The 27,000-nt window shown below is 38.0% G+C and overlaps 2 protein-coding genes across 2 annotated transcripts; one reads left to right on the top strand and one right to left on the bottom strand.

Moving 5' to 3' along the window:
- Positions 1–5,104: 5,104 nt before the first annotated feature.
- Positions 5,105–21,185, top strand: mrps22 (mitochondrial ribosomal protein S22). Its single transcript, XM_057838054.1, has 8 exons — positions 5,105–5,255; positions 5,624–5,778; positions 5,853–6,017; positions 8,505–8,648; positions 9,960–10,043; positions 10,149–10,294; positions 11,349–11,457; positions 20,598–21,185. The coding sequence occupies exons 1-8, from the start codon at positions 5,108–5,110 to the stop codon at positions 20,685–20,687; spliced, it is 1,041 nt and encodes a 346-aa protein (XP_057694037.1). The 5' UTR covers positions 5,105–5,107; the 3' UTR covers positions 20,688–21,185.
- Positions 21,186–23,660: 2,475 nt separating this feature from the next.
- Positions 23,661–25,500, bottom strand: rbp2a (retinol binding protein 2a, cellular). The gene is made up of 4 exons (XM_057839270.1): positions 25,387–25,500; positions 24,330–24,508; positions 24,099–24,200; positions 23,661–23,792 (listed from the first exon to the last, which is right to left on the bottom strand). Exons 1-4 carry the CDS (start codon positions 25,457–25,459, stop codon positions 23,739–23,741), a joined length of 408 nt encoding a protein of 135 aa, XP_057695253.1. The 5' UTR covers positions 25,460–25,500; the 3' UTR covers positions 23,661–23,738.
- Between the last annotated feature and the right edge of the window lie 1,500 nt (positions 25,501–27,000).

Here is a 27,000-nt window from a genome sequence, read left to right as displayed (position 1 = left end):
TTTTCTTGCAAAATATTGACATATGATATATTTTGAGTTAATATGGTTTTTGTTTGCTATTGGCGTTTATTTTTGTGAATAGATTTTAGACAGCATTAGATAGAGACGACTAAAATGTGAAAAATTCTCATTTTAAAATGTTGCTTGATGACATATACATACATAGAAGATATACATATATACAAGTCATATTAGTTTTGTCTCACCCTGTTTTAATTCACTTCATAAGAATTCAAAGTGTATCGTTTCAGTCGTTTTAATTTTACATCTGGACTACAGATGGAATATAGAATAGCTTCTTGCTACGTCTGGTGTGACCAGTTCTTTTTGTTTTTGGTATTTATTAACATTTGTGCACATTGTCAATCAATATTTTATAAAATGAATTATCAAAAAAAAAAAAAAAAAAAAAAAACTCAGCCAGTTGGTACAGTTCTGAAATCATCCTCAGCATTTACAAAGCAGAATTTCTCAAAGCAATTTGTACGAATGGCAAAACACCATTAATGAATCAACAGCAACAGTCTGCCTTCTTTCTCAGAATTATTAGTTTATCATGTCAAATGTTATATTCAGTGTCAATGAACATGCTGGTACCATCAGAATACAACTCATTCATTGTGTCATGCATGATGAAACAGTCAAACTACTCTGTCCTGTGGTCGATAGGGACGATCTGATGCAAATGGTGGTTAATTTTTTTTTAGTGAAGACATTTATTGCAAATTGTAAATAAATTACAGTGTAGTTCACAATGTGGGAGCTTAACCACAAGATCACAGAATTCAGATTTTACTTTCTTAAAACTGGAGACACCGTAAATATTTTTCACAGACGTACCTAAACACTTGTAAGTTGGTAGACACAAATAAAGAAAGTGTGCTTTTATGATGTGCAAAAATGCCACACATATTGAAAAGTATCCATAACTTAAATTTTGATCGAAAAAATGTACCAAAGCCCTGAAATGTTAACACAGTCTAATTACAAGTTCTCTTGAAATAGTCAGGTGTATTTTGTCTCGCTAAGTATTTTGCTATCTGAAAATAAAAAGAAAGAATTGCGCCTGTCAGGCAAGTTCACAACCATTTCTTTTAAACTTGGTGGACAAATACACAACAGTGAACGTTAAAGCTGTGGGCATATGATTGCTTTTTGCATTTTTTCTTTGCAACTTGTACATATTCAAATGCAATGCCAATAGTTTATTCATTCAACACAACTATAAGTTGGTGCATTTGTACACATGCATCATGAAGGTATGCTTTTTATTTTTTATTTTTATTTACAAAGTATTTCATATCCGTTGGAATTAAATAGTTTAGAGAAAGCATATTCTGTGAATTTGAAATTAAAGGGAAAAATTACTGTCATTGGTAGCGTTGAAACATGCAGTGTGTCCTTCTCGTTGTGCAGCATCTTATGCAGCATATTGTACTTGCAAATTCACTCTTGATTGTCACACCGCTTTTGATGAATCTTTTCTTTCACAACATCTGCCGACTCAGCCACCTACATTGCTTTGACTTATACTAAAATTTACAACCAAGTGTTTGTATATTGCCCGTACAGATCCCTGTATTTTTTATCCCTCTTTAGAAGTATATGTTAATGTGTCAGATGAATATGTGGTTTTGTGTGGTTAATAGGTGAATAGTTTGTGATAGTGATGCAGGCACAGACCCCAGTGCAATGATGTGTTGAATGACCTGCAATAGGCCTCTACTACACTAACAGATGTATGCAGCTGTCACACTGTTGACGGAAGAAGACAAGTAATCATATGACCCCAAAGTCAGTTTGTCTGTCTGTGGGACTTATGTTTGTTTATTGTTTTCTTCTTGTTGCTCTTGTTTTTTAACCAGATTAACAATGTACAATACTGATTCATTTAATTGCATCCTCATAGATAAATTATAGGGAAAAAATAGAGGGATCTGTACCCATATTACATACTGTACAAACTGTCACATTAATATATATGTGTCAAGGTCTGTGAAGTAATGAAGATTAGGTATTATTTTTAGAGAAACAAAATTCTTGAGAAATTTTGTTTTTTATTCAATGTTGAGTAAATTCAATATTATAGACAAGTTTCCTGAGCGAAACATGGGCAACGCCATCTTTGACATTTTGTGCTACGGACTTCCGTTTTAGACATGCAGAACAACATGAAGTGAGGTTGAAGTAAGCAGTGTGTAGACAAACTACAAAATCAAATCAGATGAACCCACGGAATCTTCTAAAATGGATTCGGCACAATGCAGATGAAGCTCTGGGACTGTCTGCGTTGTGCATTTGTTCTTATCTCTTTGTTGATCGTTTGTGAACAAAATTCTAACACTCTGTGCAGCTTGTGTTAACATGAGGTGTAGATTGATACACCGGCCACTTGAGTGACCAAAATGAGGCAAAATAATAAATAATATTACAGTTGCCGAATGCAGAAGGGCTGACACAGATTTTGTTGTTACAAGGAAATACTACAAGGTATTGTTCATCTGGCTAGCATTTATGCGTTTACATTATTGTGCCATCCTACACACACCGATAAGAAGCAGATAGCATGTGTTGCAGCCACAGCAGTAGAATAGTTTTAGTAAATAATATTAAAGATCATCATAATTACAATCATCATCGTAATTTACAATATGAATCACAACAAGTTGTTTCATTCGTAAGATTTCAACTTTAGTATTTTTTGAGCACTGGACACATGAAAATGCAGGAATAGGAAAAACGTACCTGCCATAACACAATGGCAACATGGCTACATTAACACCCGGTCTTTGTGGTGGCACGCGCTTGGTTCCACATCTGCCTTCATGAACATGTTGTCCTCCCATGTTGTGATGATGGCAGATTAATGTGGTATTTCCAAATTGCCTTTTTTGAGGGATTTTGATGAGTGATGCCACTCAGGTTCTGCTGTTATTTTGGTTAGAGAAAGTGTAAAACGGAAGTTGCGAGCAGAAATGCGGAAGTAAAGCGGAAGTACCTCAGAAACTTGTCTATAAGCTGTATTTATTACATTCATTAAAAAATTTAAATATATATTTTTTAAATTGAGATTTTTTTTTTCCCAAGGCAAAAGAACAAAATAACAAATCTTAGTAAAACACAAATATGTATTGTGTTCGTTGCTGAAATGCTGATCTTAACCTCCAGTAATGTTTTAAGAACCATGGAAGATCTTACGGAATGCCAGAAAATTTATATGTATTAATTACAAATGAATATTTGCTGTTCATTTGATGTCACTGTTGTTGATGGCATAAGCACGCAGTGACAGGCAGAACGATTAAATGGTGTTCCCTGAAGTTCATTCATTCATTCATTGAATAAATGTGTATTCACCACCTGCTGTAATTTAATCAAGCCTGGGCGTCACACTGAGTATATGTAAATTTGTCGATAAAATGGGACGAAATTGTTATTACCACATTACTTATATTTTAGCGATTTTATTTGGGGGGGTCATATGGGGTGAGATTTTTGGAATGCATAATGTGAAAAGTGGCTCTCACTGTAGGTTGGGGAACGCTGGGGACGAGGCAACTGATTAAACGTTCAAATATATGGGCTTTACGCTCTCTTGTGACATCATACTGCCATCTTGTGGATAAAGTAAACATTTTTGGGTTCAATCAGTGTTTTATGTTTGTTTTTCGGCGTATATCGTTTTCTTTTCTATTTCAAAACGTTGATGTAAATTAAACTGTGTTAGTTATTTATTAACGCTGAGTTAATTTAACACAAACAGAGATGATGACTATTGGAATTATCTAACCCCATACACCAATATTCATATTAGTTCATATCTTTTTCTTAAAACAGTAAAATGGAAGTAAAATATCCTTGACAAGTTTCAATAAATGTGTGACACTTGCTTTGTGTTAATTCTTTTTTCCAGTTTCCAAAATAACCAGTTTGGTGGGGTTAAAGTAAAAAAAAAAAAAATACTAATGATGATAATAATAATGCAGTGATACCTCTATTTAGGAACGTCTTTACATACAGATTTTTTAGGTTAAGGCATGCCTCAACGGTCATTATTGCCTCTTGTTAAGAAAGAAATTTCAGGATACAAAAGGCAAAAATACAGTAAAGCTGGTACTCGAGGCTCCCGGAGTTTACTGAGTGTAACATAAGCTGCTCTGCCATTGGCTATTGCCTAGCATTCCTGGCATCCAATTGGCTAAGTGGGATCTCTACTGTATGTGTATGTGTGTATACCAGCGTCCTCTTCATTTGCCCCTTGTGTTCCGACAGCTTTACGTGAGTGTATTCACTTTTATTCTTTATTATTGGTTTTTTACATTATGCACAACTGAGATTTGATGACTATTGTGCAATTGTAACATGTTTTTAAAAGATACAACTTATTTTAAAAGATTCATGACTGAATTTTGGGGGGCTTGGAATTGATTAAGGCATTTACATGGAAAACGCGTCTGAATTACAGAATTTTCAAGTTAACAAACGACTTCTAGATCCAATGAATTTCGTAAGTAGAGGTACCAGTAAAAATAACAATAATAATATTACACAAATGCATTTAAAATGGATTTAACCTACAGCAGGTGAGCAATTGTTTTAGTTTGTCCATTTCAAACTATTAATTGGAGTTGAACTACATGAGCTTTAAAATAGAAATTAAAACCAATTTTCAAACAGGGGTGGCGCGGTGCTATAACTTTTGACCTTAGTTTTCCTTTGTTTCCTCTTAAAAACAAACAAACAAACAAACAAACAAACAAACAAACAAACAAACAAACCATCAAACAAACAAACAAACAAATAAAACAGTAAACATGATGAAAATACAGTAGGTAAATGCACCGTCCAAATGACTGAATGATCATAGTGTCATAAACAGAAATAGACGTCCCAAAACTCAAATTTTACTTACAGCCCAGTGGAACCCCTATGAGAATTTCTTTATTTTCTCATATTACATTTTATTTACTTCTTCATCATTTCCTTTTGAAGCATATTTTTCATGATTCTGTCTGCGGAATGGTTGTTCTCCTCCACAACAGAGGGTAGCAGTGATGTAACAATAACTATCTGTTGCGTCGCATGGCTTAAGCGAAGAAGAAGACTAATGCACGAAGAAGAAATAATTATGGCGGCGCTCGGCAGAGCACGGGGCTTACTTCGAGGATTCTCTTGGTTGCAAAATGTTCAAAGAAGCAAAAACAGGCTAGTTAAATGTAGCACTAGGACTTTTTGCGGCGATCCCCAAGACACTGGTATGTATATATTTACTCTGTATTTTATTACATGTAATTTAATAAACGATGTCAAGCTGACCTTGTGTTGTGTCGCAAGTAGATATTATCCCCATTCCGATTTTTTCTACAAATTATTTTGCACCACCGACCGCTGCTTCTGCCTTATTCTCTGTCGTTAAGTGTACGCAGTCGTTACCTCGTGTTGCATATATTTTTTACAACATTTTTACTTGCTTATCAGAAAATCTCACTGAAAGGGGCAGTTTTGCGTTGATAATGTTTAAGACGGCTAAAAATAAACCCTACTCGTTTTAGGCCATCTTAGGAAACTGATCACCTTGTCTCGTCAGTGCGTGAAGTAATAGTTCCCATATTCTTCTCCTCAGTGCAAAACAATGCAAAACCCCAGTTCACAGATCCAGTTGTGCAGGACATTCTCACCAGGATAACGGGTCTGGACTTGCAGAAGGTTTTCCGACCACTTAAACAAGAACTGAAGCCGCCTGTGTACAAACTCATGACTGATGAACAGCTGGAGCAGGTGCATTCAGTCACAATGAGCCTTATTTTAAGTGATAAGTGATGTGTTACTCAGTCACGGTGGTGTGCTTCCAGGCGGTGAAGTTGGCCACACAGAAGGCTCAGAATCTTTTGCAAATGCCGCCTGTTTTACCTGAAAGGAAGCCCATCAGTGATGTACTGTCTGTGGACAAGATTCTGGAAGGCATGGACACAGCTAAATATGTTTTCACGGACATTACTTACAACATTCCACACAGGGTAAGTACACTCAGCTTCATTAGGAAAACAAAACAATAAAAAGGAACATTATTATTATACATTTCATAAAACTACAATACAATACAATAAAATTCAGAATGATGCTAAATATAAAGAACGATGCTAAATATAAGAAATTGCTCGCCGAATTATATGATGTAAAGCAGTTCCACTTAAATTGCAGCAATCAGTTGTAGAGGTGGGAATCTTTGGGCACCTAACAATTGGATTAGGACAGTACTTCTCAAATAGTGGGGTGCGCCCCCCTGGGGGGGCGCAGAGCGATGCCAGGGGGGGGCGCATGTGTCCTCGGGGAACATGCTTTTTTCTTTTTTTTTTGCCGGACTGGAATAAAGTGTAGTTGCACATCCACTCAGTGGGTGGCAGTGGCGCTCTCATTTTCAGAGTGCGTGCAGTATTTTTGAACTAAGGAAGAGCACTCAGCACACAGAAAACAGATATGAAGAGCAGTGCGCCGCCGCCGTTGTCGAAAGCCGTTTTCCGACCGGACTCACTCATGCAGCGACCCACTGTCTTGTCCGGTTCTCACGACGCCGCCCGAGAAGTGCCATTTTCGGCTTGGGATCGTCACGACGACCGCCCTCACCTACGGTTCTACCACGGCCGCCGAGAATGCGCTTTTTTCGTGCCGTTTTTATTTTAGCTTTGACTTTTAATACAGTGTGTGATGAGGAAAGACTACTGTTTACTGTGTCTAAAAATAATTATAGCGGACTGCCAGAAGCCAAATCAATTAAGACGCCACTTAAAGACATTCGACCCCAATCTCATTGATAAGCCGCTTGATTGTTTTTCAGCGAAAACGTGCCAAATATTGCCAACAATAGTCCTGCTTTGTCAGTGTTATATCAGTAAACCAGTGAGCATTGTTAGCATGCTCATTGCAAAATGACTCCACACCATTGCAAAGGAGGTAATACTGAGTGTGAGCAGCAAAAATAAAAACTGTCCTTCTGTCCAAGGACAATCTTTTTTTCCTTTATTCATTTTTGTTTTTTCGGTCAAATTTTTTGGCGTATTGTCCTCATGAGTGAATGTTTCTAATCAATTTGAATTTGTTATTATTTACGGATTTTATTACATTTTATTTTTCTGTATCAAATGGTCAAAAATGTACCTTGAGTGTATTTTTACAGTTTGAATGTGACTTTTTTTTTTTTTTTTTTTTTAATTCAGGCAAATTGATGCACGTCAAGTCTTGTCTGTTACAAACAAAACAATGTTAATAAAGTTATACTTTATTATAAGTTGATCTATGTTACTTTTTTTCTTTATTAGAAAAAAGGACACAATGTTAGGCAGATGCGTATTTATAATAGTAATTTTATAGACAAATAATACTATTTACAGTGGCGGCAGAGAGTTTGGGGGGGCGCGAAACATATACGTCTTGCATGGGGGGGCGTAACAGAAAATAATTGAGAAGCACTGGATTAGGATTACGATTCAGAGGCTACAATTCGATTATAGATCGATTATTGATGCACCCCCGCGCTTAGCTGCTTCTAATGTTTCGTACATTGGTAACAAAAATTGTACAAAAATCCTCTCAAGCTTAAATAAACAACTATTTCAGTTTCAAGTTAACAGTTCAAAACAGTAAATAAAATACTCAAATCCCCATTCTGTATCAGCAGCTTTAAACTACATTCAATTAATTTAATGTGATGAATCATCTGTTAAAGCTGTTAAAATTGCTCCCGTTATTCCATAATTTCCCTTCTACTTTGGACATGTGAAAGTTTTAAAACTGTTTTAGAGATAGATTCAAGTCAAGATTTTGCCGATTTAGGAGTATTTTAGATAAAAAGTTAATTAGGTTCGCTCGGAAGGTTCCCTACACCAGCCTTTCAGAGAAGTCTACTGCTTTAAGATGGCGGCTGTATACAAACGCCAGCATGTCATTTCGCATCCAGTTCTGTTCACATGTTCTAACGCTGCTGAGTCTGTCATTTTGCATCTAGTTCTATATGCATAAGATATCTATGGTAGCATTATGTGGACGTAGTTTGTAGCGGCTGTCGGCAGCAGTCAGGTATTTTAGTTTTTTTATCTAGCGGCATAAGTTGAGCCAGAGCTGTGAGTTGAGCATTACCCGGGTGATGAAAAGCATGATGTTTACTCTCGGTCCATTCCGTTCCTCACTGCGTCCCGGAGACCGGGCTGACTGAAGTTCCACTTTACTTGACATATTTCAATAATCAGAATTTGGATGTTTGTGAATCGTTCTTGAATCTTCCATGGCCGAATCGCGAATAATCTAAGAATCGAAAATTTTGCACACCTCTAAACATTTGTATTTCTATTTTCTATAAAAAAATTATAGAGATTTCTCAGTGTATTATTTAATCAAAACAAAAGTATTTCAGACATGAACAGAAAATATTATGTTCAATATGGCATTATATTTTTTTCTTTCACCTAGTGTTAATTCTTTATGGAAAAACCTGTTTCTTTTCCCCTCAGGAAAGGTTCATAGTTGTCAGGGAGACAGACGGCACTCTGAGAAAAGCCACCTGGGAAGAAAGAGACCGGCTCATTCAGGTGTACTTCCCTAAGGATGGCCGGAAAATCGCACCACCTCTTCTCTTCAATGACGAGAACCTAAAGGTTAGAAACGGCTGTGTGATATACAGTATCAGTTTGGTTTCAAGTCTCACTGTGGCTCATACTGCCTATTAAGTAGTCATGGGCGAAATGAACTTCGAAGTATGTGTTGAATAATCAGTGCAGCCACAAAACGAAATATGGTCGAAGCCTGGATTAAGTTCTCCGTTTTAGTGATGGAAATTCGTAGGCAGGGAATTTTACAAACATTAGTGATAGTTGTTTTTGTCATGGTTTTTGTATTTTAGGTTTGTTGTGAAGTTACAGCCCTGTGTTGGGTTTTAGGTTTCTGATTCAGCTTCAATAATTAGGCTGTATTATTATAAACCTTAATTTGCAATTGAGCAGCAACAGCACTTTTCCTTGTTTTATTATTGTATAAGTTATTGAAGTATAGTATTGTTATACTGAAAACGTCATTGTAAATGTCCTATTAATAAAAATCGATTGATTTACCTAAACTGAATGTAGCACCTCGACAATATTGTCTCCCCCAATGTTTAGTCTCAGCTATGTTTAAAAAAAGTTTCAGTCAAATTATTATTTTTATTCCAACTTTAATCCATGCGTGCGCATTTACCTTCGCATTTTCCTGAAGCACTGTAGAACCTGACTGATTCAGGAAGTGGTTCGCTGGTTTGGGTTAGACCGCGTGTCATTTGAACCACAAAAGGCGCAGCTACACACTATGGAGTCCCTCGCACATCTTGTGTCGTTTTTCTTTCTACTGGCGATATTTGCATTTTGCACGTTTTAAAGTTGGACCAATGGGCGGAGCCAAAAAGAAGTATTCCCCGGTTTGGGAGTTTTTATTCGACCTCATCCGTAACAACAAGGTTTGTCTCATAAAAGTCAATCGTTTAAATAAAATTTTATTCACAACAGAGGAATTCACTATGGCAAAATTACTCATGGTCCACTCGTGTAGAATAGACATTTAGTGTTTTGATTTTCGTTTTTTTATTTACAACCACTACTACAATGTAACACAAGCACATTCCTTTACCCAATCCTGTGTTTCATGGTGGTCACAATCCTTGGGTGAATAATTTTGTCATATATTTTTCAACGTGATGGTCCTGTGATGGTCCACACGCATGAGCAATTCTACAATTTGACCTCTATATGGGATCATTGGGTAAATGAATATTTATAAATATGTACAGGCATTGTTGGCTGAAAGTGTGCTTCATGGGGCTTCATCCTAACATCCCGACAGACATCTAAGATACTAATTTCTGCCTAGGGTTGTAACAATTTAAAAAAATTCCATCTCTTGCTTTTAAGTTTTAATGCATTCAATTTATCTATTAGATGGTGTTCTCGCAAGACCGTCATGAGGATGTATTGGACCTTTGTCTGGTCCAATTTGAACCTGACTCCTCACAGTATATCAAAGTAAGATGAGTTTCCCTGCTCACTTACTGAGCTCCATCTCCTAGACTACATTAAAGTAAATAATGTTTCTGAGATTGAATTGCTTGCCTTTAACATTTGTGTCAGGTGCATGCTGCCACCTATGAGGATCTGGACAAACATGGGAAATATGAGTTTCTTCATTCTACCCGGCACTTTGGAGGAATGGCTTGGTACCTAGTCAATGCTCGCAGGATTGATGGCCTCATTGTGGACATGTTGAAAAAGGAATTGTGAGTACACTTCGATGTTGTATTATTAATTCCATATAGCGTTTGGGTGATATTTGATTTGGGCCACCAAATGAGTGCATATCATAATAGTTCAAGAAAACTTTAGTTTTAACATTATAGCATCCGACAGCAAGGAACACCGAGATATCAAATAAAGCTAGAAAGCTGTGGTCAGTGACATTTCCTGCCCCTCCCCTTCAAGGAACGGGCACTGGCAGTGCAGTCTCCCTCTCTGTCGAAGACTTTAAAAAACAGACAATTTTGCCATAGTAGAAGTGTTTTGTCTTTTTTTTTCCTTTTTATTTATTTTGAAAAATAATACTTTTAGATTGCAGAAACAGTGCATTTGTTTGGTGAAGGTATCCCACATTATAGACTGCTCGTCTCATCCCCCCCCCCCCCCCCCCCCCCCCACCTTAAACATAAACAAAGGTCGTGGTTTAGAGTAGTCCTGTGGTTGTTTTCCCCAGACCTCTCAACAATAATTACATTATGGTAATACTACAGAGGAGTACAGATTGTGCAATGATTTCTGTTTGAGGAAATGTTTCACTTTTGCCAAGATATGATAGTTTGGATCTTATATCTTTGTTGTGAGGATTCCATCGGATTTTGTAGTCACCAATTACCCGTAGGAATTTAATCTCTCTCTATTTTTACTACTTGGTCACATTTTTTAGCATTTACTAATTTTATTATTTTTGTTTATTAAGGTTTATGACTAATTTTTTTTTATTGTGCCACAATTTTAATTTCCTCAATTCAGAGGTAATCGTATCCAAAATATGCTGCATTTTCTCTCCCGAGTAGTTTCAGTAATAATTTCAGTACATTGTAGACAATGGAGGGTTTTCGTGAAGTCAAATGAAATGAATCCTAGTTTAATCTCCAGGTGTTGCCACGCTTTCAAAACATCAAGTGGAGTAGTATTAATATTTAATTCTGAATATTAAAAATGTGCGACCCATATTAGGTTGCCGTATTTATTGTTTTCGAGGAAATGTGAGTCCTTTACCATTATACACAGTAACACAAACAGTTTTGTGTGATTCAGAGTGCAGGATGCAGTAAGCCTTGTGTCCCTCTTCCACCTGGTCCACCCTCACAGCGAGTCGGCCCTGGAGGCTTCTAGACATCAGGCCACAGATACTGACCTTCTCAAGGTGAGAACACTGACATAATGATTAATCATGGTTAGGTGCATATGTTGTCGTCCTTTCCAGGGTGCTACTTACACTGTATATAATAAAAAAGTAATTTTTTACTGGCATATGAACATTTTGTAAAATCATTTTGGCTTTTCAATTTCGTTTTGGCTAATTTCAGTCTCATCATTTTTAAGTCTTCTCAGTGATGTTAATGTTTGTTTGTTTTTTTTTTTTTGTCAACCAGCATACCAAAACTTTTGGCTGGGACACAAATACAAAGAAAAGAACACTGTTTGGAAACAAAGAGTTATGGCCTTAAGTACGTACCACGGTAAATTGAGCAGATTTACCTCGATAACGATAAATGACAATAAATTCCCCCAAGCGGACTGTAATATAATTTGAAAATCTGAATCAATGAGTGATATACTAATTAACCGTTTCTCGTTGATTTATTTACCAGCTTTCAATTTAACAATTGTACATGTAGTCTAAACATTAAGTATATAAAAATTTCTTGTAAACAATAAGAATTCAAATGAACATTTATAACAGCTTGTATGACTTGAACAATGTACAACATTATATAAATCAATACGACGACTGTGCAAGCAAGCACATACATAAAAATAGGTGTGGCCATTAAACGGTCATATTATAGGCTTCACTGTCGGATTATACTTTATGCTGAATGCTTTACCATCATAAAAGCTATCAGAGAAATCACACGCACGCACACACCCACACACACACACACAGATACAAAATAACGCGACATACTGATTGCTAGATGCAGTTCGTGCCCAATCCCCTCATTTAGTTCAGCCGTTTTGACAAGGTTAGAACCGCTATCCGACTCATCACGTTAATTTGTAGCGTTAGCCGCTCGCATTAGCCCGGGGCCTGGCTACCAGTAACAAGCACAGAAAGCACCCTCTCCTAAAATCGTGACAACCAGGGAGGAAAGCAGGTGAAAGCCCATCTGCGGGCCATCAAGAGCCTACATAATGTCGGGTGAAAGTTTTGGCGAAGCTCCCTTAAGCCTTACTCATCACTTTTGCTTGTAGCGTTAGCTGCTAACGTTAGCCTACCGGGCTTCTGTTTGTTTGATTTCCTGATAACCAAGCGGGATGAAAAGACCATATTTTCATATTTTATTAAATTACCAAATTTACCGACATGGTCAAAATTACGCCGGTCATCGTGAAGAATTTCGGTAACGGTAAATTTTCGGTATACCGACCGGCTCTAGTTCCAATTGCTAAATAGCAAAATCTTCTGCCCAGTGTCAGAAGTTTTGGCCTGTTTTATGCAGTGACAATATCAGCTGACTTTCTGTGGTGTAGATTCATTGTCCGATGTTGCCGTTTAGTGGGTTAACAGACAGGTTTTCTGCAACATACATCATCTCTGTGGAGCAATGTCGACTCTCAACTTTGGATTTATTACTTGTCTTTGTCCTTTGGTATGTGTGACAGGGAATCTGTCTGGAAAAAAATGTAGGAGGATCTTCTAGCTCAGGCTTCTTGCTTGTCTGGCTTGCAAGGTTCTTGTCCGCAGCCTTCTTGGTCAATGATGCCTGGCACTTAAGGCGTACGTGCGGGAACTCCCCAGGATTTCAGTTCTGCACGGGGCGATTAGATTGCGTTAATAATAGATTTTGGGGGGGGGGGGGGGGGGGGGACTGCATAGAAAATAACCAAAAACTGGAAGCAAGTGAATCGAACATGCAAAACCGAAACGGTTCACTGTTAATAGTGAATGTGCTACAGTACCAAATGGATGATCTGTCACTAAGTAGGAATGCTTGTTTCCACATTTAAAAACTATATCTACACAGCAAAATCACGACTGTTAATATAACTCGGGTATAATTAAATGCAGCACTTTTTCTGAGTTTTTATAGTTCTCTAGGAGTTAGTTCCTTTAGAAAGTGTTGATATTTTAACTCATTAATTGTGTTAAATATATGACACTGTCAGTGTTGTTTCATAACAAATTAAAGTAGTTTTAACACAAAATTTAATTGTGGTACTCCTTTTCACTCTGATTGTTTCTTTTTAACATTCTTGGTGATGTTTTATGATGCATGAAACTGCATTTTTAATACTAAATTGTTTTTTGTTTGTGTTTTTGTTTTTTTTTCTTTCAATTGAAGTGTTGATTTTAATTCTTCATTGTGATGTGACACTGTGGCAGTCGCTATCGGTAACAGAGGGTCTTTGCATCGTTAAGTAAGCATAGGAGTCAAGCTCATTTTTTACACACCCTTTATTCAAACGAACACACCCCACCTATTTACAGAAAAAACTATTTCCAGTAGTGGGTTCACTTCACCCACAAGTTTTGGCGCCCGCGAACACACCAATAGCAGCGTCACGTTTAGGGAGGGGAATCGAAATCCGATTCCAATTCCGAACCGGTTCCTAGTGTATCGAGGCCTCGACATCACAATGAAAAAGCCTTAACGATCCCTTTAACGATTCCTAAAGACGCGTTTTGCGTCATCACGTGACGTGACGTGTCTTGTTGTCCAGACATCAAACTAGCATGGCGCCAAGAACCACTCGCTCCAAAGTTTAGCTACACTTCAGGAAAGAGGGTGAAAATGAAAGGTTACGATGGTTTAGCATGAGCACTGCAGCCGTAAACATAGCAATGACAGCACGTAGGTTCAAACGCTCGAAAGTGTGTCTTCACTTCACGAGGAAAAATCACAACAAAGCGACTTGCAGTCATTGCAAGGTGGAGATAACTGTATCGGGAGGGGATACGACTGTACTGTCCTCACCGAGATGCTAAGACTCAGTCCTGGCTATACAGCTAGCTAAACTCCCAAATGACGATGCAGAAGACGTTGGTATAATTTGCTGACTTTATTCAGCAATCACTTGAAGAGTGAAACTAAAAATAGAAATGAAACAAATCAATTTCATCCCCAATAACAAACAGGTTCGCATCAACATAAATCGGCGATGATTAGTTGCTAATACTGTAATAACACAAACGGTTAGCATGCGTTTGCTAGGATTAGCACATCGTTCAAACCAGTACACAACTGGATTTAAGTGTCCAGTCGCTACTGGAAAAACACAAGAACAACAACAACACAAAAGATGATACATACAGGCGTTGCCTCTGTAGATATTTTACAAACATTAACAAAGAACGTAGGCTCGTAGCAGTGTTTCCCTCTCTCACTAACTCGCTCTCTCGCTTAGATGCTTTGTAGCTGCACTTCTTCGCGTGTAAGTGCGCTCTTCTTCACTTGAGCACGTTCTGCAATGGCGCCCCCACTTGAGCATAAAAGCACACTAAAAACTAAAAGGCATGCATTTCAATATAATGGTAAATAATACACTTTAACACATATTGCCAAAGGCAGAACGACCTATATGCCAATATATACCATTTATTTTTCTATTAGAAAAATGTTTCAGTAAAATGTTACACATTCTTGTGTATTTGCCACTTATTTCCACAGCTAACATTGAGACCTTGGGCCTTTTTTGACCTCGTTGTGAGTTTGTAAGGTTGTGACTTCTGATTAAACAAACTCGATGCCAATCAAAACGTTTGTTCTTCTTTTCCCCAAATTAGAATCAATAAGAGAATCGATAAAGAATTGAATCGTTAAGCAATATCAATAAGGGAATCGGAATCGTAAAAATCGTATCAATTCCCATCCCTAGTCACGTTGGTACGGCGATTGACCAAGAGGTGCCAAATTGGCTGAATTGCCATACCCTTGAGGTACTGGTGTTCAATCAACAGAACAATCTACAATTGGTCCCAAGTTCACTTAAGTATCTGTCCAGTCCTGTAATCAGAATGTTGACACACCCACACACACACTGGGAGTTGGAGCAGTGCTGACAGTTGTTTCCTGACACATGCACTTAAACTGGGTATGGCTGATTAACTGTGCTAGGAGTACATTTAACTCTGCCAGGGGTGTCTGTGTTCAACTCACTTAATTGACAATGCACAGAGAGCGATCTTAACACTGCTGGTGTTAAAACAACACCTAAATCAAGTACATATGTGAATATGATCTCTAAATTCCAAAACCTCAGTGTAATGTTTTGCAAAGACGATGTATTTTTTTAGGGCTGTCAAAATTAGTGCGTTAACCGGCAGTAATTAATTTTTTAAATTTATCACGATAAAATATTTGACAAAATTAACACACATGTCCCGCTCAAACAGATTAAAATGACAGCAGTGTAATGTCCGCTTGTTACTTGTTTTTTGGTGTTTGGTGCCCTGTGCTGGCGCTGGGGTCCAAATGATTTTATGGGTGTCACAATGAGTGGGCATGGTGTAATTATTGACATCAACAATGGCGAGCTACTACAGGGATTCCCCTATATTCAACAGATTGTGGCGCACCGCCACACTAAAATGAAAGCCGCCACGCCTGGCAAATGAGATGTATTTTATTTATTTATTTAAATAAATAAAAAAAAAATTTTTAAGGCCGCTTCAAACTAGCGGCAGCCGAGTGGGAGGAGTTCAGCGGACACCTATTCATTGTGTATTGTAGCCTAATGTTTGTAACTATGCAGGCCCCCCCTTAAGAGACGCAAGGGGAACGAGTAGGAAGAATGGGAGGACGAGCGAGATAGCGAGAGATAGCGGTCGCATGTTGTAGCAGCCCGCTGTTATTTTGTTATTGTTTTTCTTTATTATTGTTACCACAATAAAGTGGGTAAGCAAATACAGACTTCTCTCCTTCTTGCCCATATCCGGGGCATTACAATAATTTGGATCGGACTTTTCGGCGAAAGTGAGCGGTGGACGGCCGTCTTGGACGGAAAGCAAACTTTGACTAACTTGCGCTGAGAGACTGCGGAGAGGCGGGGCCCAAAATAAAGCCTTGCTCTATTTTCAGAGCGTTGGTCACAGTAAACGATTTATCAGTTCAAGCAGAGTAAAATGATACATATTCACGGTACAAGAACGTCGTTTCTGTGTCCATCGATTGGTAAGAAAAGGCTGTTTGTACGAGTGACGTGTGGGCGCTCCCGTCAGGGGGGACATTTCACGTGGAGTGGCTATTTTTCGGCACAACACCGGCGCGCCAACTTCAGACAATTACGGCTGACAAAACTTTGATAAATGCGCCCCCCCACCCAAATTTCGCGAGCTCTGGGACACTCGAAAAATGACTCTCATACCTCTCCTTGCTAAGTTAATGGTACCTCGACGTGCCTTTGTGTGGAAATTTAGTTTACGAACAACGGGGAAAAAACTATTCACCTTCTCACCGAATCAAGTAAAACTCTTTACACGGCTATTAGAATTCCCCCAGTGCTCTAAATGGGTCAGTTGACAGAAGGACTGTTATTGTTGTGGTAATGTAGTACTTATGAGGGTCAAATAAAAGGAAAAAGGAGGACTACGACGGTGGTCTGCAACCCGCGGCTCTCGGGCCGCATGCGGCTCTTTAGCGATGCTTCGGAGCTTTTTTTTTTTTTTTTAATGGAAAAAGATGGGGGAGGGAAATATATTTTTTTGTTTTAATAGGATTTCTAGGAGGACAAACATGACACAAACATTCTTTCAATTCATTAATATTGTAATGAAGTTAAACTTGTGGTGGCATAGTACAACAGAGTAGTCACGTGGTGCGTCATTCTCTATAGGATCCACTGCAGGGAAAACAAACATTTAATCATGAAGGCTAATTACGTATTTCTATAGTAGGCTAATATAGCTAGTATTGATAATTATAAGGCTTGTAAAAGGCTTTTAATTTTTTGTGGCTGCAGACATACTGTATCAGTTTTTTTTGTGTTTTTTGGGGGGTCAAATATGGCTCTTTCAACAGTTTGGGTTGCCAACCCTGAGTCACTACGAGATGTAAGTCGTACTATTGCCACGAGAAAAAAACTCGCATTAGTACATCGGGTAACGTAGCTGTAATCAGCTACGCATTTCAGGGATTCCCCTATATTCAACAGATTGTGGCGCACCGCCACACTAAAATGAAAGCCGCCACGCCTGGCAAATGAGATGTATTTTATTTATTTATTTAAATAAAAAAAAATTTTTTTTAAGGCCGCTTCAAACTAGCGGCAGCCGAGTGGGAGGAGTTCAGCGGACACCTATTCATTGTGTATTGTAGCCTAATGTTCGTAACTATGCAGGCCCCCCCTTAAGAGACGCAAGGGGAACGAGTAGGAAGAATGGGAGAACGAGCGAGATAGCGAGAGATAGCGGTCGCATGTTGTAGCAGCCCGCTGTTATTTTGTTATTGTTTTTCTTTATTATTGTTACCACAATAAAGTGGGTAAGCAAATACAGACTTCTCTCCTTCTTGCCCATATCCGGGGCATTACAATAACTTGGATCGGACTTTTCGGCGAAAGTGAGCGGTGGACGGCCGTCTTGGACGGAAAGCAAACTTTGACTAACTTGCGCTGAGAGACTGCGGAGAGGCGGGGCCCAAAATAAAGCCTTGCTCTATTTTCAGAGCGTTGGTCACAGTAAACGATTTATCAGTTCAAGCAGAGTAAAATGATACATATTCACGGTACAAGAACGTCGTTTCTGTGTCCATCGATTGGTAAGAAAAGGCTGTTTGTACGAGTGACGTGTGGGCGCTCCCGTCAGGGGGGACATTTCACGTGGAGTGGCTATTTTTCGGCACAACACCGGCGCGCCAACTTCAGACAATTACGGCTGACAAAACTTTGATAAATGCGCCCCCCCACCCAAATTTCGCGAGCTCTGGGACACTCGAAAAATGACTCTCATACCTCTCCTTGCTAAGTTAATGGTACCTCGACGTGCCTTTGTGTGGAAATTTAGTTTACGAACAACGGGGAAAAAACTATTCACCTTCTCACCGAATCAAGTAAAACTCTTTACACGGCTATTAGAATTCCCCCAGTGCTCTAAATGGGTCAGTTGACAGAAGGACTGTTATTGTTGTGGTAATGTAGTACTTATGAGGGTCAAATAAAAGGAAAAAGGAGGACTACGACGGTGGTCTGCAACCCGCGGCTCTCGGGCCGCATGCGGCTCTTTAGCGATGCTTCGGAGCTTTTTTTTTTTTTTTTTAATGGAAAAAGATGGGGGAGGGAAATATATTTTTTTGTTTTAATAGGATTTCTAGGAGGACAAACATGACACAAACATTCTTTCAATTCATTAATATTGTAATGAAGTTAAACTTGTGGTGGCATAGTACAACAGAGTAGTCACGTGGTGCGTCATTCTCTATAGGATCCACTGCAGGGAAAACAAACATTTAATCATGAAGGCTAATTACGTATTTCTATAGTAGGCTAATATAGCTAGTATCGATAATTATAAGGCTTGTAAAAGGCTTTTAATTTTTTGTGGCTGCAGACATACTGTATCAGTTTTTTTTGTGTTTTTTGGGGGGTCAAATATGGCTCTTTCAACAGTTTGGGTTGCCAACCCTGAGTCACTACGAGATGTAAGTCGTACTATTGCCACGAGAAAAAAACTCGCATTAGTACATCGGGTAACGTAGCTGTAATCAGCTACGCATTTTACATACATGTACTGTAGCTGAGAGGTACAACATTAGCCTGGCTAATGAAATATTTCAAATATATCTTTGTTATGGTTCTTCTTGGGGGAAAAAATGAAGAAAAAAAAATTCGCTGTGGCACGACATGGTGAGGCTGTCCGACTCCGATGCAGCCCACCACCACAGCTTCAAAAAATCCTAGGGGAAACACTGTACTAGTTTATTTTTTGATTGAAAATGTTACAAATTTGAATAAAACGAAAACATTAAGAGGGGTTTTAATATAAAATTTCTATAACTTGTACTAACATTTATCTTTTAAGAACTACAAGTCTTTCTATCCATGGATCGCTTTAAGAGAATGGTAATAATGTTAATGTCATCTTGTTGATTTTTTTGTTATAATAAACAAATACAGTACTTATGTACCGTATGTTGAATGTATATATCTGTCTTGTGACTTATCTTTCCATTCCAGCAATAATTTACAGAAAAATATGGCATATTTTATAGATGGTTTGAATTGCGATTAATTACAATTAATTAATTTTAAAGCTGTAATTGATTTAAATTTTTTAATCATTTGAAAGGCCCTAATTTTTTAAAAATAGTTTGTTTAGGTAAGAAATAACTGCATTTTTTAGACCTGAAAAGGCCAAGCAACATTTTTTCAGGGCTGGAAATTTGTGCCCATTCTGAAAAGTCCTGACATAAGCCACGTTTACATGCTGACTTTTATTCATACCGATTCAAATCATTCCGAATGGAAATTTCACATCAGCTGTTTACATGTCACTTCATCTATTCCGATCCAGCGTTTACATGTGACTGCCTTTATTCCGAAAGGACGTTTGACAACTGCCGTCTGACATGCGCAGATTAATCAAAACAAAGCGTCACGTTGCAAAACATGGAGATCGATCGTCAGATCAGCTGCTGTTTTAACTTTTCGAGTGGAAACAAAACTTCAGAATGATACGCTGTTCATTTAAAAAGTTGTGTGGGTGCGCTGTGCGTGTGCTTGGAAGCCATGTTGCAAGTGACGTTACTTACGTCACCGAGTGACGTCACCACGTCAGTACGGAGCATGCGCAGAAAGAACGCAACCAGACACCATTCCGCTTCCCTGTTTACATGATATAATTTTACTTCTAATCGGTTTGGGAAAAGGAATATTCCACCTCTGTGAATCGGAATGAAATTCCATTCGGTTTGGGCCTGTTCATTCCGAATGAGGTGTTTATATGGAACACATTTATTTGGTTTGAACAAATATTCCGATTGTAATTGGAATATTTGGCTCCATGTAAACGTGGCAATAGACAAACATGGGCATTGTAAAGGAAGCCGGAATATCAAGTCTGGGAAAGGCATCCTTCAAATATGAGAAGGTAGAAACTCTCTCGCTCATCTATAGGGGCCAAAATACATTTTAGGAAATGCTTAAAAAGTGACCTCTCATTGGCTTCTCTGCGAGTAATGTTTACTCCTTGGTAATAATGTCAGTGTCATAGTCTGTAAAATACAGGTATTGTCACAGTGAAGTTTGTATGTATTTGCGGGTTTTCTTTCTTTTACAGAGACGAGATAAACATTTTTAGTATGAGTTTGAATAATGTTAAATAAATATACACACCTGTCTCAACAGATCTATGCCCAGAAGGAATCCCAGAGGTCTGGCTACATCGAGTTGGCCTTGCAGGCATATGAACAGACTGTATCAAACAGCACTGCTTAATAATCGACGGTTACCATTTGGAATTCTACAAATCACCAAAGGAAAATAACTACAAGCGAAAGGACAAGCTAATTAGCGCCCCATTTAAAGGCAAATGGTGTGCAGACCTCCGTCTCTGTCGTATAAAGTGCTCCGTAAATTAACAAGTTCATGGAGAAACAATGCATGCTAGTTATGATAAGAAATCCCAACATATTTGTGTACATAAATTAATTAAACTAAAATCACTGTAATAAAAAAGTCTTTTTACCTCTGACTCTGTCTCCAGGCCTGGCAAAGCCAATATGTCATTACGTGTTCATAATTTCGCAATTGTTACTGCACTTCTGTTAAAGGAATCCAATACATGACTGTTTTGTTGGGCAACCATGTGTCTTATCAAACTAGAAAAAGATTTCAGAGGTGATTGGAAATGGAACTAAGTGAATGACAGTGATGAATAAAGAATGAAATGAAAACATACAGACAGCTAGGATGAATAATATCAATGAAAGTAGAGCTGAAACGAGTACTCGAGCAACTCGAGTTTAAAAACTGATCCGAGTAATTTTATTCACCTCGAGTAATCGTTTATTTTGACAGCTCTCAGCATCACGTTTTGCTAGGACTACTTTTAATGCGGGACAACGCGCTGTCACGTGCGGAGAGGAAGAAGGGAAGAAAAAAAAAAAAATTACCGCAGCCGACAGCCGCCACAAACGACGCCGACGTTGCTAAATACTAGCCCGCACAATGCTACATTGGTAACAGGCAGCGTCTGGCGCGTCTCATTGAGATCACATGTATGTTGAACTAGATGCGCATTGACAGACTCGGCCGCGTCTGGGCAGCGTTTGTAAACAGCCGCCATCTTAAAGCAGTACAGCGCTAAGCGCTAATAAAGAGCGCTAATAAAGAGCGCTAAGCGCTAATAAATAAGATTAACGTTACTGTCGCTACTAGCTCACGGAACGTTAGCCCTGCGGAGGGCTAGGTTTCAATTAATTATGACCACTGTCGATGCGTGGCTAACGTGTCGCGTGGCTAACGTGTCTTACATACAGGCTTTAACATAACATAGCATTGTGGAGTGATGAGGGTGTAAAATAAAAACGTAATCATGCTAACTATCAATTTTAGCTCAGTAGTCATTTCTGGATAAAACACCAAGTAGCACTGGTCCCTAATGTGCTCCAATACAGCCTGTATCATACATTTATTTTGAACACTGCAAAAACTCAAAATCCTATCAGGACTTACAGTTTAGACTAACTTAAAACTTAACTAGAACTTAAAAATGGCTTGACACAATGAGAAATTCAATTGAAACACGTGGGAAAAAAACTTTTAAGTGATGTGTGTTATCAAGCGTAACGGCATTTTTAGGTAAGATATATATATATATATATATATATATATATATATATATATATATATATATATATATATATATATATATATATATATATATATATATTAATAAGATCTAAAAGTTTTTTGAGTGAAAGCAGTGAATTAGTCTTTTTTTTTTTATTCTAGTTACACCTGAGATGCAATTGTTGGCTGTTTTCAACAATATACAACGAAAATAAAGACATTGATTGACTGAAAATGGTTCAAGATTAGATGAAATGTCTTGTTTTCTCATGTATATGTATAATTGCTCTTCACCTAAAAATATATTTGTTTTATCCGATTACTCGATTAATCGATAGAATTTTCAGTCGATTACTCGATTACTAAAATATTCGATAGCTGCAGCCCTAAATGAAAGTGAAGGAGTTCAGGATGAGATGTTATGGATGAGATTAGAATGGTAAGTGATGACTTTTAAGGAATCTGCACTTTGAAGGGAGAAGACCAAGAGACTTTGTAAATGGGTTTGAACACTCGCACGCTGAAATATACAAGAAAAGAGAAGCAGTTTAACAGACTCTCTGTAATCTAAAATACAGTAAGCATTGAACATTTGGACCTTTATACAGTAATTCTCTTACTACGAGGCCTGCACAATATATCGTTTGAACATCAGCATTGCAATGTGCACATGCGCAATAGTCCCATCGCTGGACGTGCAATTGTTTTTTGTTTTTTAATTATATAAACTTTGTTTTTCTTAATAAAAGAAGCAACTGTGTTGTGACATGGCCTCCTGGATCCCTTTGATATACACCAGCCTTCATCATTCACAGATTAACCCATTAGCCTGGATTAATCGTTAGTATGAATACTAGGGATGTCCTGATTTCTTTCTCTCTTTTTGCGTCTGAGTCCAAGTCACCTGATTTTGAGAGTCTGCCTAAACAGTCTTTAGCCCATACCATTTTTTTTTTTTTTTACGCTCACACTGCCGAGAACAGCCTCTCACTTGAACAATGAATAATTGCCACAGTACACTTCAAACTGTACCAAACTTAATGATGATTAATGCATTTGTGCCTTTGATCATAGAACTACCAAGGCATCTCCGACCAGATCAGAGCTACAAACCTGTCAATCATCGTTAACTTTAAATACCAAACACCAAGTGCACTGGTGATCAAGAAAAGCAGTTCGGGGCACTGTTTTTTTTTTTTTTTAGGAGGTATGGTGAGAGGCTGTACGAGCGTGAAGCAGGAAAACTTAATAAAAAAACACTAAATAAATAAATACATAAAAATCCTATTGCTTTCACCCGATCCAATCCTCAGAAAAATGGCTTGATCGGCTCAATTTCCGATCATGTGATTGGATCGGGACATCTCTAATGAATACAATGTGGTCTGAGTCAACCAAAGTCTTCCCAAACAGCTATTCAAGTCTGGTCAAAATTCATCTAATTTTAATATTGCAATATATATTGCAACCCCCCTCCCCCCAAAAAAATTGCAATGTCAGTTTTTCCAATGTCGTTCAGCTCTACTTGCCACTAAATTGACCCTCAAAAACCAATGATGTAATGATTGCATGATGATTTTTCTTCTACTAAACTATCAAACAAAACAAATATGATGGAAGGAATAAGCTTTTAATATAAACACTTTAAATAGGTTGCGTCTTGCAACAGTGGACAGCTTGCAGTTTGGGTTCCTCTTACTGGGCCTTCTTAAACACTTGGTGGCAGACTTTGTCCAACACATGGATCTCCTAAAAGAAAGGTCACCAACCTTTAGACCACAATATAATATATTGCAACAGACCTTTCCCCTTATATAACCCATCAGATCTTTATCCATAATCTTCTGATAACATAGCATCTTTTATTGTTGTTTCCTCATGCATAGATTAACGTGATAAAAAAAATAATGAAATGAATTGAAGACAAATTTTGTTTTTATCTTTTTCATGTTTTGATCCTGATTTTTCTATGACACTGAAGATGACCATAATAACATTTTCATGTTTTTCCTGAGTTTGGAGAGGGGGAGTGGGGTTCTAATTTCTCTGTCTTACCAGATGTAGCAGATCTCCCTCGATCCAGTGTTTCCAACCACGATTTTCTTTTTCTCCCTTCTGAACACACACCAGTTTGTCCCCATCCCAGGTGACCAGGGTCTGTGACATTGCATAAACAAAAAAATATAAGCATCCAAACCCGCCTGTTACTTAGAGCAACAATAAGCGCTCATTCCTGACTTTGCTTACAAAAGCATTACAGGGTCACAAATTAGCCAGCTGTCCTACCATGACTTTCCGGTTGTCAAGACCCTTTGTCTGCTCCTCAAATTCCACCCCAACTGTAAAGTTGACTTCATAGTTTCTGAAGGTGCTCAATGTCTTTGTTTCAAACTTGTCTCCATTTTGAACAAGGACTTTTGTCTGGTGCAGATGGGAAGCGATCTTTCTGGTGGCAAAGTCAATATCTGCATGAATGAAGAAAGATTGATTGTCAGTTTGTTATTCACTTGGTTGAGACAAGTTTATTACTTCAATGTTAGAGTGTTGTGAACACAAACTTATTCTGATTCCATTTATTCACAGTATGCTTTGGAAGCTTAATGTGTAAAAGGTGCTACTTAAGTGTAAATGTTAGTGTATACGTACTCCATCTCTATTGTAAAACTATACAATTGAGTTCTGGGTCATTTTTATTACGATGATCTGTTATTTTTGTTAGATTTGCAAAGGATAATACGGTATGGGAAAAAATACTTTTAAAAGGAATGAATGATTATTGATGGAAAATAACTAAGTTGAGATATAATAACAGTTATAATAACAGGCTAGTCATAGCCTTATCAACCTGCAGCTGCAGTTAATATTTGTGTGCATATGGGTCTGAGTTTAAAGTTCACAAAGAGTTGTTCCTTTGATGAGACTTAACTAAAAGCCAATAAAATGTCATAAAATAGCCTATACCCCATACAAACTTGTATTCCTTTTTGTGTACTACTGTGGCCTATTTTGCACAAAGGAGGAATCCTACAGTGTTGCTTCATGGAATGCAGTCATACTGTAGATTTCAAATATTCAAGTGTTTCGTCGGGTTCAAGGTGTGGGGAAAAGTAGCGGTTTATAGTTAAAAGATTATAGTATCTTCAACACGATGCAACTCTAAAATTCTTTGACTCAGAAATCCTTTGTCTCCCTTATTGCCTGGATAAAATTAAAAATGTTAATGTTTTTATTTAGTCTATTTTATTATTATTTTTAATTATTTTTGACTTGTCCTCTGTCATTCTATTGCCATTCACCAGATTAAGGAAATTGAAGGCAATGACATAAATAAAAGGCCACTTACCCAGGGCTTTCATGACCTCCTCAAAGTTCTCATTGCTCACCATCTCCCACCGTCCATTGTAGTCGGCTGGCATCTTGAGTTTTTGCGTCGAGATAATAGTTATTCCTGGAGTTGGCGGTCACACCCAGAAAGAATTATCCATCCCAAACCTTTTATAGAGACTGTATGTGTGTGTGTTTGTGTGTGTGCGTCATAGGACAGGGTCCGCCTGATAATTGCCTTGAGTCAGTTCAGCTACATTGAGATATAAAGGCCATGGGCACACCATTTTATGACATACACTTCACACGCCACTTGAATCATTGTTAGATTTGCATGTACTTGCTGGTGAGCTTTCTAATCTCCACTCCATATCAGTGACCCTGCAGCTCTATTGATGCATTTTAAGTTTGAATCAACTATAATTTAATTTTCAACCACATTTGCACATAATTACAGCAATGTTTGCAAACACAGGTTGTAATCTTTCTTTGACACAGTAAACTGAAAAACTATAAACATAGGTATACTATAGAAAAACGAGTAACTAGAATGGAGCTGAAACGTGTAGTTATCTGTTCATGATAACTCAGTCATTTTTTTGCTGAGGCAGGGAGCAATGCTGTATTCATCGTCAGATATGAACGTATACAGAACTGAAATGCAGTTACAATTTCACACAGTGATAATGACAGCATAAAAATGACTTCCTGTCCACCTGACAAGGTTCATCTGGGCACATGATGTGGAGAATAATCACCAAAATTGTGTGAAAAATGTCTGAATGGGATTGTTTTTTTTCTTCTTTTTAAACACTTTCATCATTTGAAACTTTTTTTTTTTTTTTTAAACCATTTTCTATTAATTTTAGTAACAGGAGACCGTGACCAGTCAAGTCTTCCCAAAACAAGGCAGAAAATTAAGATTTTTTGGCTGAATGTAGCGAGACCACCTGTTCGGTTTTAAGACGGGCACTCAGCCTCTTCAGTGATGCACCCGGCACAACAACTATTTGTCCAGTTGTTAAAGAAAATGGGCCGCGGTTCAGTTTATTTACGCAACTCAGCCCAACAGTTGCCACAACTGGTCTGTGATTGGCCAAGAGTGGCTTTGGTTAAAAACGTCCTATATCATTGGTTCAATAAAAAGTAAACAAAGCTTCATGTGTGGCTATCTGACAACTTTATTTCCTCGCCGAGATTTTACAACAGTGCTTGCAAACATGCCAAAACTGCGGACATTTTTTAACATTGGATAGGCAAAAGAGCACGAGCAGTCAAGACTCGTTCCACGGTTTCTGCACGCTTTGCTGGTGTGACGTGGACGTGAGCAGCAGCGGTTAAGCAGCCGTAGAACGTAAGCCAGAGAGCGAGAAACATACTGTAAAAGAATGAGGCGAGAAGCAGGTGTGTTGACTTTGAAAAGGTTAGGGTTAATACTTTTGAAAAGATTAATATTGGATTTAGATGCAGTGTTTTTTTAAAATCATTTTCAATCAAGAAAAACGTTAGAGGACTGCTTAACATGACCATTTTACAGATGAGTGGTGGCGAGTTTGTATCAGGGCTTTGACCCTTTGAGGTGTTTGCATATTCCTATGCTTGAGTATTTCTCCCAGATTGTGCAGCTTCCTCC

The sequence above is a fragment of the Corythoichthys intestinalis genome, chromosome 6, assembly GCF_030265065.1.
Source record: "Corythoichthys intestinalis isolate RoL2023-P3 chromosome 6, ASM3026506v1, whole genome shotgun sequence".
Lineage (NCBI taxonomy): Eukaryota > Metazoa > Chordata > Actinopteri > Syngnathiformes > Syngnathidae > Corythoichthys > Corythoichthys intestinalis.
This window is presented reverse-complemented; position numbering and strand designations above follow the sequence as displayed.